Raw genomic sequence first — 15,114 nt, 5'->3', positions numbered from 1 at the left:
ATTGCTATTCCACTTTATAAAATTTAAAGGGACAGACACGAAGTGTAAAACAAAGATTAGCTGTAAAACTGAATAATAAATGGGTTAATTATCGATTGATGGTAAAACAGAGTGTTTTGGAGTTTCCCTTAAGCATAAACGATAAAATGTGCATTTTTACTGAAAAAAAAAGGGAGGCTGTTGCGAAAATTCGTTATTGTAAGAGCATGATGAGAATGGATATTCAAAGCTGCTTGTCATGTTTCGTATAGAAGAGTGGATTTTTATTAGAAATATCGAAAGTAATATGCATGTTTGTCGATTTTCTGGTTTTCCGATGCTTCTAGCATAGCTAAAAGTAGTCTCGTCACGCGCACTAACCGCCTTAATGCACCTATCGCGGGGTGCCTGCATCATAGTCCTCTGCAAATGACATCTCATCCATTCAGAGCGTTTTATCCGAGCTTGCATTGTTCGCTGGGCTGCAACACAAAAGCGCAGTAACCATTTAATAGGGAAAAGGGTCTGTCTTCTCCTGACTCGGATTTTTGTTTTGCGCGCAATAACCGACGTAAATACGAACGTATTATGTCCCTTAATTAAGTGTCATGCTGCGTGCATCGATAGTTCAGCTGGAAAAGACTCTTCACTGTCATCCCCCGAACAAATTGGCTTCAGGCAAACTTTTGTTTGCTTCCACGAGCCGCGATTCTTCCATTTACACGGGATCCACTAATGATCTCGAAATATGCTGGGATTTCTGTTGACTCGGCTATTCGATCAATTAGCCTCCTTTAATGCCAAACCCGCGTTTTACTTAACTTTTAATACGTTTCCAACCCTTCATTCCTAAACGAAACTTTGCCCGGCTAGACAATTCTATAAACGCTTGATACTTAAAGCTTGAATTTAAACAAGCAAGCGACTATTACTCGAATGGCTCATAAAGGGTCTGGATAGAGAAAGGCTTGGGAAGTCTGCGTAAAGAGTGGAAGGGAAAGGACAAAAATTAAAGAAGGGGTGAAAAAGTAGTAGTGCTGGAATGGGGAAGTGAAAAAAGAGTGTGAAGTATCTGGGAAAGTAGATGAGGGGAGGGGGAGGGGGAGGTTGTTTGGTAGGAGTAAAATATCTGGTGGAGGATGGGGAAGGGAGTAAAGCTCGTAGGAGAAATGGATGGCTGAAGGTAAAATGCAATGTGAGGGAGGGAGGGTGTAGCAAATATGCAGGCTAGCAGGAAAAGGGTTTAGGGGGTGCACAAATGGGATTGGGGGTGGTGGACTGAAGGGAAGTACCGATAAAGAGAAGAGCCGTACGTGTGTTCTTCGACAATCAAGCCAGCTGAACAAAAATTCATCCCGTAGCTTGTCATGTTGGTAGTGGAAAGAAGAAATTTCTCGCGAATTGAGACGCCAAACGAGGGAAACGTATGAGATCACGCGAGAACCTGACGTTCGGGTCTTTCAACAATTCTCCGCCAAATGTTTCGTTCTTGTTTTCCACCCTGAACAACCGACTGACATTTCAATTACGAATTCTCACCCTCTTTTACGCCCCTTCGTTAAAGCTGCTTCATCTCATTGTACAATTTCTGTTTCATTCCAATTATAAGCTACGTCTTACTTCAGTAATGCGTATAATGTCTCTTATTTCATAAATATAACGATGGAGGTGATAATTTTAGTGTTAATAAATTTCTCGGTCATTAATACTAGGCTATTTAAAATAATTTTGGGAAAGGAATTCGCATGTTTCGTTTTTGTCCATTTTTTTAATTTAATATTGTGTTCTATTTACTAGATTTTTTTTTCTTTTTGAAAGTCAGATGCTTTGAATTTCGGAGACTCTTCTTTGTCAAACATATAGTACTTTACTAAGCTTGCATATTCCCGCATTGCGACCACTTAAAGCTATCGGACAATCGCTAGTCGATTTCAAGATCTCTCTTACGTCCTTTCTTCAGGCCCAATATGCTTTTAAGGGAAAAAAAGAAATATAATGTTGCATTTTATGTCAAAATCGATCATACTGGAAAGCATAAATTTATTTCTCGTCCATTAAACGTTGAACAGTTTTCACGGTAGGTATATATATATATACATAGTTTTATAGTTTACTGATACTTTACTTTATTAAATTAAAGTTTAAAGTATACATTTACACCTAAGCTAATCTGCTATAAAGATAAATAAATTATGTGCTTGTATAAACATGGTAACTGTGCTTAATTGTTAATTGCAATCTTTAATTTATTTACAACCGTAATTAGAGTTAACTGTCACTTATACCAGGTGCAGTAAATTTTTGGTGAACTTTTGTAGCGTTGTAATGAGCTAGCTAGTACAATTTAGATACATAGATAGCAGTGCAGTATGCTTGAATTTTCGTTGTACCGCTATTACAGGGACTTAACCCAGTTACAGAATCCGGTCGCGATTCACACAAACCCCACACTTACATATTACAACATTTCAAGATCCTTCAAGATTACCCGTCGCTATTTCCCCAGTTAGAATATTCTCAGTGACACTGAAGACTGACGTAGAGAGACACTATTGTCTCAATATTCGAAGAGTCTCTCGAGTAAAATATATTACTTCACTGTAAATTTATGCTATTTCTCTGTGAATAAAATAATATTCCTTCGGCTTATAACAGGAGGGTGTAGCAATGAGCCTTGTGCTATTTATAATCAAAAGAGATACGTTATAGTGTTTAACACTAATAAATTATACAATAATATATATTTAAAAAGCAAGCATTGCATAACGATTATTGTATTTTATGGGTTAATTAAATTTTTCATTATAATTATTAGAGAGATTTAAAAAATCGTTTATCGTATGTTATACTACACGTATACACGTGCTGAGATGCACTCTAGCATTTTGCACTATAGGGTGCACATCAGATAGCGGGCTCTGTTGGTAACTATCGATGGAGCCGAATTAGGAGAACCAGCTATTCACTTTATCGAGACACTGGCAGCCACTCTCAAGTAAAATTAAGCATATCGTCCCAGCTACAAAGTGCGAGCAAATTGCAACACTAATCATCTCTCTTCAGCCTCCCACTTGCACTTCCACCTTCTCGTTGAGATGGCTCACCCTTGACAATAATTTTCCTATTCAAACTGTCAAAGCACTCGAAACCTGTGGAATTTCGTTCGTTTCACATATTTATAACGCATTTTCATAATCCGATAAAAACCATTCAGGATATATCAAGGTTAGACACGCCCATTTATCTTGTTCGCAAATTACCTGATTATTTAACTACTTACACTGCGATCGGTATAAATTTTCAACAATTGTTAAAAATTGCCATGATTCTTCTCGATTGTCGAACATAGTATATGTATTAAGAAGAAATTAGTTTTAAGTGGTTGAGATGTTGGGATATTGGTTGAGTGATATCGCCTGATCCAGAGAAAGAAAAGGGGTAAAATATAGTATATCGGGCGTGTGGGTAACGCTCGGCGAGCGCAATTACTTATTCTAGTAAAGAGTCGCTAAATTGCAAAGCACTTTGCTAAAACGATTACTCGTTGGGAAATTGCTTTTAGCGCCACAATTACGTCGTGCATAGTGTCGGTAGTCGCGGGTTCGGTGGCTTCGCTATTGCAAGATCCTGCACACTTACTGCCTGCTTTTTTTACACTTATCACTTTCGAACCTTACGAATTTGCAATATTCATCTTTGTGTATAAACACTATTCACCAACAAGCCCTTTATCATGGTTTTCTCTTGTTTTATAATATTTTCTGTTAATTAACGAATCTATATTTACTAGAAAAATATCCTGTTTTTCAAATTTCTTTTTTTTTTCAATGTACTCAATTCCATACCCTTTGAAGAAATAAGTATACTTTTTACGTTCTTTTGTTTGATATAATGTATTCAACTCGACTGATATTCTTCGTGAATTTTCACATGGATATATTCTTCTTTTTCTCAATTTTATTCTTTGAATTTCTCGAAAACTAAACGACTAATTGCATTTTTTTACAATCTAGTACTTTAACACCGAAAAGTAAACTTTTGAAATAAACGTATATGATGTATAATATCCTTGTATGGTTTTCGACGAATGCTCTTCAGCGAGGCCATTCGTGCTGGATGTTCGTCTCTTTGTAAACTTAACGACGAACAGTGGAATTAACTTTTGTTTTCCACCTCACCTAACGCGGACTAGCCGATACATTCAATCATTCAACAACAAAATTGGAAAAAGATCTAAAGATCATTGTCAACGTGTTACATCGATGTATGCGTTATTGTTAAATGGAATGGTCTTGTTATTCAGATTTAAATACGAAATCGAGAAAAGTGTCTACGTTTGAGAACAATACAAATAGATTTACATTGAAAAAAAAAATGTTTTCATAAAGATTTATTGTATTCGTCTAAGAGCAGCAAGAAAAACACGTTTGGTCTATTTTCCAGAGGTAAAGAGTTTAGATAGTACGTGAGTAATTGTCAGAGATTGGCGTTGAAGCTTAATTTATATTTAGAGCATTCAACTTGTTAGTATTTTTGTTAGAGGTGAAGGTATATTTAACCGCAATGTCTTGTTCATTTGCGTGATCTTTGGGGGGCTGCAGAGTCGTTAACGCGTGATTCACCGTAATCGGGCTCATAAATCATGAAATGCGGCTGGTCGCAGTAGCGAAAAGCGTTGCAGGCCCGACCGACCCTCCTCTGCAATTTACGCGTGGCTGGAAACAAAACGACGCGGTAAACTCACCCTTTTAAATCATTTCCGTGACGGGGAACGTCTGAGGCCTGCAATGCACCAGTAAAATCCACCTAGCAGACGCCCATCCTCACTGATAAGCCGTGAGGAAATTTGCAACGTCGTAGAAGTTAAGAAAATTTTTCCACGTTCCTAACTTTAATTTAATTACCGTATAAATAACTTCTATTTCCTAAAATTCATCGTTTCCTCGATGTTAAAAATTTTTCTCTTAAGAATATAGTTATTAAAAAGTTTATAATAATATTTTATCGAAACTTAGTGATAGATATATAAAAATACATATCTTAATAGATACTCTAATATTATTACGTTTTCATTAAGCTATTTCAGATGAAATCTTTTGTTAAACAATCGAATAGATAAGAATAAATTAGTTGGGTTTACAGTCGAGCAATATTGATAGTGATAAAAATTGGATGAAAGGGAAAAAAATCTGCAGTAAAGATTTTTAAGGGGAATATTTCGCTTGGGGCTAAGGACAACATTATCCTGGAACGTCCCGAGGGATACAGTTCATCGCTGTCAAGAGCATTCTTCTCGCCGGTAGGAATTCTTATCCGGGAATATCTCCGGCTTCTTTTAACGGTCCCATTCATCCACGTTCTTCCATTTTGCTATCACGAGAATGGTGTTGCTTCTATATTCTATCACTACTGCCCCTCATAAAATGCACAGCGTGCTTGTTACTCCCAGAATTAGTATGTTCTCGTCCTTCCTTTACTACTTAATGCTAAATTCCTTCGTTTCTGTAGTTGCCCAGTCATTCACCGCGATCCCCACCAATTACACCAAATAGTACTTACTCTTCGCTTATGCTTTTTTATAATACCACATAAATAATTAACTATTTAAAAAAAGTGTGTAAACTCTGTATTAAATAACTCGACGATCGAATTGCTTGGTTTGTATGTCGTTTGGAAAATTAATTCAAGTTTTTTCTCACGAAGTTAGGAGCTTTGTACCGACGAAAGGATATATTTTTTTATTATACTTTGTTATACACTATTGCTATTCGTATGATATGTGAGTTTTTGCAGTTTATTGCCAGAGAACAAAGGTATTTTTGTAAATAGCGAGAAAGCGCCGGCGGTAAAGTGCTGTTGAAAATTTCAAGCTTATCCCCGTGATGGCACGGAATTTTCCGCAGCTACTGTTACGCCAAAGTGATACGTGACAAGAGCGTTTAAACTTGTGGGCTAAGACGGAGTAGCGTTAATTTTCACAATGGCAGTTGCTCTCTCTCTCTCTCTCTCTCTCTCTCTATCTCGACACGTTCTACCTCTCCCCTATATTTCAACTATTCCCACTCTCGAAGAAAATCATTCTTCGCAGCTTCGCATCAATTTTAAAACTCTATTCCTTTCACACTCACCAGAATATTCCTTAATGAGATTTGGAAAGAACTTATCATTATGGTAAAGGTTTAAATAGTTGCAAATAATTTTCGACGTGTATAAGCAAATTTTATTTAGTAATGAGGCCTGTAAATTCATTAGACGCAGATGATGGCAGCCGCAATAAATAAATAACCATTATAAATGACGAGAAGTGAATATAATTATACTGGAGTTTAAAGGGTCGTTAGGAAATTAGCAATTGTAAATATTTTCGTCGGAACGTAAAACAAATAATGGGGAGATATTTGCGAGAGGTTGTATAGTGTTAATATTATTGCATTAGTAATATATAGGTGGGGTAATTTTGTCCAGTGTCTCCCATTAAAATTATCAGGGAGAGTGAAAAAGAGAGAGTGAGCCAGGAAAGTCATATTGCAAATAAACGAACTAGCAAATTCTACTCATGGAATATAATACATTAAAATTAACCGTACGTTGCGTTTTCCACGTAACTTCGTTTTCCCAGAACACCGTTGACGGGGAACCGTCGAGTTTTGGTCCCGACGATAGACACTTTCATGATGCAGGAGGCAAGCACGAAATTATTGTCCTTAAGGACCTTTAATGCCAGAACATCGCGGCACAAGCCAGCCAACAGTCAGCTGCTCTTGAAACTTTTAACTTTAAACTCGAGTGACGCCCGGGGATTTTCAGTTATGCGCCTCGGAGTTTATGGTCGTATTATTTCTGCGGTGCTTTCAAGATGGCGCCTCATTTTCATCTTTCAACTAATCATCCTTTCAACAGTGTACGTTCCATGTGTACGAAATACCGATATATAAACTCCTCCGTCGTTAAACGGCTGACTAAATATTTACCTCTTCCCCTTGGTGTATTCCAAACACACAATTTTTTAAACAATTAATAAAACGAGAATAAATTAGGAACGAATAAACGAGTTTAAGATTTTCCCCTTGGAATATCGCCATACGGAAGAAATTATTTGTTTCTTTCAAGCAGCAAAATTGATCGTTCTTATTTTTGTCGAATCGTCACGCGTGTCTAGCTTTTGGACGAAAATGAAATATAGGTAGCGCATGTACGTCCCATAATGGATTTCTTTACGGGGTTGGAGCGTTATATTTATCGTACATTGAAATTCGGGGTGTGCGGACTGCAAGCGGAATTTCATTAAAATTATAACTTAGATATTGGAACGCCGGGCAACGCGCGTGAAGGATCGTTTGAAGAGAAACCTGACGAGACTCTCGCGTTAGGCTGCCTGGCCTTTCTCTGGCTTCACTACTCACGTGCGATGCACGCACGTGCATCGGGAATGTCGTGCCGGGAAGCTGCCGTCGCCGCCGCAGCGCGCCTTCGCAGCCGAGCCATTGAAAGAGATCGAAAAATACCGGGACGGAAGGAGCCCGAGAGGAAAATTCTCAGGAGAAAATGAACGCTGAGAATGAACAGAATGTGAGGAAAACTGCGTTCTAGGAATCTTCACAATTTATTAATACAAACGAAACGAAGCAAATATTACAAATTTTCAGTTATTCGAATTATTCGCGTATACGCAGGAAATTTCAATTATTTGTCTCATATATCTCGCATAATTTATCACTCCGAGCTTTAATTACTCGCGACGATAAAAATTTTAATTAACCGTATATATAATCACTGAAAATCTCGATAGTTTGTTATTCCTACTGAACTATATTTTCTTCATGCGGCAATTAACAACCATGAAGATAAAAAGTACAGATGAATAAAGCTCATCCCGCTGTCGACTACGACTGAGCTTAATAATGTTAGAAATGCATAGCGCGTTTTTATCTCGACGATGAAAAAAAAGTAGGTAGGGCGATAAAAAGCAAAGTATATATAAGAAAATGAAAAGTGACTGTAGAAGCGTAAAAGTGGATGGCTCGATATTAGAAAAAAAGAAAGGACGAAAAACAGGAGAAGAGCTGGTCGAATGTTTTACATGGAACTTGGCAAATAGTTAGCATATTTACTCATTAAGTGGAAAAGGGTTGTTGGTACACCAGCAAACGTTATTCAGCCGCATAGTGATCACGAACCATTCATGTATTTCCACCGAATCTGTTTTGCTGTTGCAAATAGCACAAACAAACACGCGAATCAAGGATTTTTTGGGGTAAAAGCTTTAACAATACAAACACAATTTAGCATTTTACATATTTATTAACATCTTTCGTTTCGCCAAATTGACCAAATCAAATTATGTAGCGCCCATAGCTAATTATTACCAAATTTCGCCTTATTAAATATTTCGATCAGCGATAAACATTTTTTTTATGCAATTCTTTATAGCATTCTTTTTGCAATTTGATATTTCGAGAGGAAGATTTTTGGATGGAATTTTTGTAGGTGGATTGAATGCTACTGCGTCATTGGCGCAATAATGATAATCGTGAAATTTGATGATGGGTGATAAAGGAGGCAAAAAGTCAGTAAAATTTATCTAGGATCGAGTCACTCGCTCGGAAAGTCGATCATTTTTTATCAGAGCGCGTAACCCGTCGACTTTTGAACTGCGGGTTCTCAAAGGGTCGGTCACGACGTGGGAGAGTTGGACAGTGGGGGAAGAGTGGACCAGGAGAGGGTAGGAGGAGGGGGGAGGGGAAGGGGCGGAATTCGATACGCGGAATACCAGCCGTTCAGCGAAAGCGAAATGGCTGTAGTTTTCGTTATTCCTCGCAGCATGCAGCGCGCAAGGTTTGATTCAAAAAGGCAAAATCTGGAGCGTGAAATCGTTTGATTCAGTTCACGCCTCCCCTTTCGTATCTCCTGCTCATTCTACTCACCCCCTCTCCGTCTACTGTTCTCCAACTGAGATTCACAGACCTCTCGCGTACAGCAGTCGCAATTTCGCGTTTCTTCAGCAACTTTCTTGAATTTCCTCCCCCTACCCCTGGAATCGGAACAAAGAACTTTGTATCAAGGGTCTCAAATTTAACAGTGCTAAATAGATAAGGCGAATTTCAAAAATTCATTCACACAGCTGAAACAGAAGTTAATGTAATTAAGCGAAAGAGGAAATAAATTTTAATGAAGTCGATGCTTAAAAATAAGGGAGACTCGTAAAGATGAAAATTGGCGAGAATTACGAGGGTTTTAAAGAAATTTAAGGAGAACGTGGTGAAGGATGTTTTAGGGGTGGGTGTGGTGGATGAAAGAAGATAGCGGAGGGATAGTGGTTTACGATGAAGGAAAATATATTTTTACAACGAAGCAGGATCACTGGCCAAATGACGCTGGCAGTAACCCGCAGTGCCATTCGCGAGGAATCCGCGTCGTTTCACTTTATCGCCACGTTGTCAAAGACCTCAAGTCCGGAAAAATCGCGCAGAAACGGCAAATCGCGCCCACGGGAACCGCCTTGCCAGCGCTCCATTCAAACCGATACGCTAAACTCTACTGTAAAATTTCAACTCCTGCCAGTCAGACATTTCGCAATTTTCATTTTATTAAATTCACCTCGATAAACGCAAGCCTAATCACCCTCAACTTTTTTATTCCATTACTATTCCAATAAAATATCTTTTACACCGAAACTTTTCAATTGCCATAGCCATTGATTCTTTAACTTGCAATGATTGAGAGTCCTCTGACTCTTTTGCAATCAAAGAAATTTTTGTGGAATGGTAGGGTAGAAATAAGGAAGAAGAAGAAGAAGAAGAAGAAAGAGAAATCCAGAGAAAAGTATATACCATTGAAAGAGAAAGAAGGAGAGTACAGGATAAAAGTATCTCGTCTCGATTCTGCAGGGTTTGATAATGCAAGTCACGCATATGTGGAGATGACTTTCATTGAGGGATAGAGAGATGGGACATGGGACTTTGGTAAAGGGTTGTAAAAGTGGTCGATACTGTTGAAAGGAAGCAGAGCGAGCAGGTTCATCGCTTGAAGCCCTGCATCGTCGAATGTGGGCAGGCTGCCAGGAAGGATGGGAAAGGGACGTTGGTGAAGGGGGTGGAAGTGGGGTTGGATGTTGAGGGGATGAAAAAGGCTAGGCTGAGCTGGCGGATTGGGACGGATAGGCGGTTGATTGATTGAGCACGCTTGTATTGTTTCAGGAGGAAGCTGAATCGACGTAACGGTCCACGTCAGGATGGCCAGTTGGCCGCTCAGAACCACCCTACTGTTCAGCGCCCTCATCCTCGTTCGCGGTGAGTATCTATTCCGCCATTTTGCCACTTCTACCCTCCCCTCTTACTACAGTTATACACCTATCCTACTTATTGTCAAAACAACCCTCTTATACCACTGCCAATTATTATAATACCGAAATATCACTCTATGTAATCACAAATATTGGTTTGTTCCACTGAACGCCAGAAAGTCTCGACAAATAACTTCAAGATTTTTAGTTGCAAACATTGTTTTTCATACGGTTTTTCATTTGGTTCAAATCGATCCTGGTTTTTATTTTCTATTGATTAGGCTCGTAAATTGCATCGTATGAGTTTATAAATAATGAAAAACAAAGCTAGCAAAGCGCACCTGCGAAATCCGCGCGAGCTCGTCTGTCGTACGATGAAACACGTAAAATTTATCGGCGCTTTAATGCCTTTCGTGACGTTTATAGGAGAGTCATAAATAAAGCCGATCGCTGCTTCGAGCAATGTCTCTCTCGCTTCTCCCTACTATTTTTATTCCTCCTTTCTTTCCTCTATTCGCTTTTTCCTTTCCCATCCTTCCCTCTCTCTTTTCTCTAATTTCGCTACAGCCAGCTCTCTCACTGCGGCGAGGCGAAATTGGCTCGGAAAATGCTTGCCAAAAATTCAAAGCAAAAATAACAGCCACGTTTAAAGACCGGCACAGCGAAAAAATATGACTTGGCACGCATTTCTTCGCCATATTGTTCTACTGCGCAAAAACGAAGATCGCAAAATTAACACCGTCGCGCTTTAAGGTATTAGAAACATTGCAAACAATTAGAGCATGATGTAATTTAATGCTAAACTTATAAACTAGATTACAGAATTCTCTAACTGCTTGAACAATCGTGAAGCATCGATCAGAGACGACTTTAATTTATTTAAATCTATGCGAGTACCCATTATGCTACACTAGTTACTTCGTAATTTGTAATTCGATTTGGGGATAAATTGCGGCTGCTTTGTGACTCGAAACGTGTTACTTATGTTCTCCAACTTTGGCCAGAGCTATCACTTTTCGATTATCTCAATAATTGATAGAAATTATATTATAAATTGTATCAGAAAATTAGTCAATGTTACACCTGATGATAGCTTCAATTTTAATCAAAATTATTTCTAAACAAAAAAAAATAGATTATGTGGTTAGCGAAATAATTGAAAATAAGAAGTAACGAGGAACTAAACTAAAAGTGACGAGTATTGGAAGAGTAGCAAGCAATTGTTGGAGTGACTCTAATAAATCAATGAGTTTTACAAATCGAAGGGAGGACTTTCTCTTTGTATCTGCAGCATTGAAGCATCTGCCAAGTGCAGAGTAGCAGTACTTGGTCCGATAGGATGAAACGCGCTTGAGACCAGTGTTTCTTGGGTGAAAAGCGTCTAGTGCAGAGAGTGGAGGGCCCATCCGAAAGCTTGAATCCATATTAATCTACTGGCAACTACGGGATCTTAGGTACAGTCAGGTGATACGCTTTGGAACTGCGTAAAGGAGCTCAAAGTGCGTACCCTTTGAATTACCAAGAACCTTACAAAAACAGTTAACCATTGAAATCATGTTGAAAAGCTGTGAGTGCTCCAACCATTCCATTTATATATGTATATGACGCCTTTAACAAATTTTCAAACTAGCCCATCCACTCTCAATTTAATTCCTCCAATTTGAATAAGTGACAACTTCTATTTAGCCGTGTGAATAAATTTAATTTCTGTGTCTTATCGTTGAATCGAAGAACCTTTCGTTATTAAAAATTATTCTAATATCAATGCGTAAGTAATATATATTTATTCAGTCTAACCGACCCAAAGAAGCCAACAAAGTATCGAACAAAAACTAGGTTCTAGAGTAAGAAGACTAAGAGAGATAAAAGAAAGAAAACAAGTGGTATAACAAATATTTGTACGAGCAATTCTTCAACATGAGCTGCAGTGTTCAGAAGTTGGAGCTCAGCTGCTGGGCGGAAATGTGGCAAAATGCGGGAGTGGTAGAGTGTTACTCGTAAGAATAAGACAAACTGGGAATAAGTAAGTAGATGGTGGGGGACAGGAGGATACAGAAGTGGAGCGAGATGCTGCATGGAGGCCGCGTCGATGGAAATTTCTGCTATGGCCACTTTCTACTCTTTTGGTGAAAAAGATAGAAAAAATAGAAGAAAGTAGCAAAAAGAGGTATAAGGATCAAGCTGGGCTCCTGTGGGAGTAGGGAAAGTCTGGGAAAGGTAGCTGACTGGTGGCTTTAGGGGGTTTTCGAGGGTGTCTTGGGGTGAGTCGGAGGGGGTTTCTTAAAGACGCGAGTGAGGCGCACTTGTTGCTCGGCAAAAGAGGAAAAGGAAGTTCTCTAGGAAGGAAGAAAGGCAGGAACGTGCCAGGTCGAACGCCCTCGTGAAACTGCGGAGGGTTGAGGTAAGGGGTGGGAGAGGTGAGGAAAAGATACGGCGCTGAGCACGGCTAGGGAATCGAATTGATTCTCTTTTATGGGCTCGCGTTACTTTCCTTTACTGCACTGCCATCCAACTCTTGACCAGAATACTCTCTTTTTCACTCTCTTACTCCACCAACAATCCACCAGCTATCCTGCTTCGCTTTCTTACTCCTCTCTCTCTCTTTCTCTTTCTTATTTATTTATCAGTGCACGTAGTCGCTACTCTTATTTCCGTTTCTCGCTCACTCTCTTAAACCTTGTACACACTTGGACAACAACACCGTGTAAATTGCACTCAACACCGCCCCCTCTCCTCTTCACTCTTAATTATCATATTAAATGGCTGCTATCAATTGGATTGACTCTCGAAACGGACTTGATTCCACGAGGTAAAATTATACGAACCGGATAAATTACACGTCTTAAATAAATTGACTGAGGTGATGAATATTTCATTAAACTGCTAAGATAAATATCAATCACTGTACGGTAATCAGATTAATTTTAATGAATTCAGACAACCATTTTGAAATCTTAGATCTAATTAATCTTGTCTGTTTTAAGCGAAATAACCAATTTTATCCCTCAAGTGCGTATGGAGCTTAAAACTCTAGTTGAGCAGAAAATCATTCGTCTGACCATTCCTAGTATTTTCTCCTTGGAGAACACTTGAAGAAAATTCGATTGGATTGGCTAGATGGAGTGGAGAGAAGGAAAGTAGAGGAGAGCTCCGTTTTCTTCGGATGTTCCTAGAAAGATTTCTGAAATGGTCACGTGATTCCCATAACGTCTGGTTACTACGTTGAATACTAGATATTAAAGGTAGCGATGAGTAACAGGTTTCTACTTTGCCAATTGAATCTCCGATTTTCTAACTTTTCATTAGTCTGAACGATCCTATTGATTTCAGCAATTGCCTTCGCCATTTCTAACCGTTTTCTGAGACTCAGATTAAATCTTTTGATTTTTCCAATTTCCTCTAGCTACGAATCTAAACTTTCTTTTATTTCATACGTCCAGAATAAATAAATCAGCTATTTAATAATAGGATAGATAAAGTTGATAGTGGACAATTAATTTAAAGTACTGCAAATGAATTGAATGAAATGGCTGCAGAGATATGAAGGGGAATGCTGCAAATTAAAGACCATGACGACGCGTAACAGGTCCTCCCAGCTCCTTCAACGAGGGTAAGATTACATTCCAAATTGGTTCCTTAAGATTAGACCGGTCGATATAAGGACACCAGCAAAAAGGTGTCTAGAGATTTGCTTTAATTTACTTTTCCTCCTTTTTTCCACTTCAACTCATTATTTATCGAAATATTGAAAAAAAAACTCTTGCAAACATTTTACCACCTTCCTTTGTCATAAGGTAAAACCAAACAACAAATTTCACACGAATTTCATTATCACTTCTTTGTAACGACTAATATAATTGTTACATGTATTTACAAACAAAAGAGGGAAAAATAGTAAAATGCATTAAATACTTGAAAAGGAAATACGGTATAAAGGTGCTGCGATTGATTTTTTATGTTCGTTTTTTAAGTAAGTGAAAAAGGATAAAGGCAGAGAGAGAGAGAGAGAGAGAGAGAGAGAGATATTAAAAAGAAGAGGTGAAGAAGCAGTGGAAGGGTTGGCAGAGTGAGAAAAAAGTCAGCATGTATGCACGATTAAGGAGATGAAGGAAGAAGAAGGCCACTCGTAGGAACGTCAAGTTGGAGAGGCTCGCAATTATCCGGTGATCCATGAATACAATGCGAACTTTATCAGACCTTTTGGGTTAGCCGAAGTCACGTGGAAAGCGGAGTGAGCGCGCTAAAAGAGTCGCGATAATCTTGAAATCAATAAAGTGTTACCACGCTAGATATCTGGCGTAAATGCGTTCTGCGCAAGTCCACGTCATCCTAATTTAGCTCTCCCGTAGCTCGGCTAATGACCCACATGCGCCATCAAACCAAAAAAACCACAACCCACTATCCTCAACGCCCCGAAATATTTTACAGGCTACTATCAAATCAAACAAATATTTCCACCAATTATGCGTCTCGTCAAAATTTTCGACGTTTGTTCCTTGTAACATATTCCACTCGTTAAATTTTACTTTACAAACATTCGAGAGTCATTCTATATTTACAAAATCGATGAATATATACCAGATAGATACATTTGGAAGACACTTTAATAAGTTATATTTCAACAGTCATTATATGAGGTTTTTATTATTCATTAATTAAATATTCACTGATAATTAACATACTCCTGCTGCAATATTATACGCAACGATGTATTTGCGATAGATTTGTTTATCAATATTTATGACATCGCTCAGTTTCTCTCACAAATAACAGAGATTTGCACAGCTGGATTCATTAATGCATTGCTCAATATATTGTAGAGCGATTAAAAGCTGATTAACCTTTGAAAATGT

The 15,114-nt window shown here is 38.5% G+C and overlaps 1 protein-coding gene across 6 annotated transcripts in view; it reads left to right on the top strand.

Annotated features, from left to right (window-relative positions):
• Nucleotides 1–15,114, top strand: part of LOC136782500 (cell adhesion molecule Dscam2-like) — a 116,491-nt gene that overhangs the window by 10,868 nt on the left and 90,509 nt on the right. For all 6 annotated transcript variants that reach the window (XM_066741961.1, XM_066741958.1, XM_066741960.1 and 3 more), the window contains exon 2: nucleotides 10,176–10,268. In XM_066741961.1, the coding sequence (XP_066598058.1) occupies nucleotides 10,211–10,268 (58 nt within the window). In that variant the 5' untranslated portion in view covers nucleotides 10,176–10,210. The remainder of the gene's footprint in view (nucleotides 1–10,175; nucleotides 10,269–15,114) is intronic.

Source organism: Prorops nasuta, unplaced genomic scaffold (assembly GCF_024137725.1).
Source record: "Prorops nasuta isolate Cenicafe-Biocafe unplaced genomic scaffold, Cenicafe_Pnas_1.2 PNAS00027, whole genome shotgun sequence".
Taxonomy (NCBI): Eukaryota; Metazoa; Arthropoda; class Insecta; order Hymenoptera; family Bethylidae; genus Prorops; species Prorops nasuta.
This window is presented reverse-complemented; position numbering and strand designations above follow the sequence as displayed.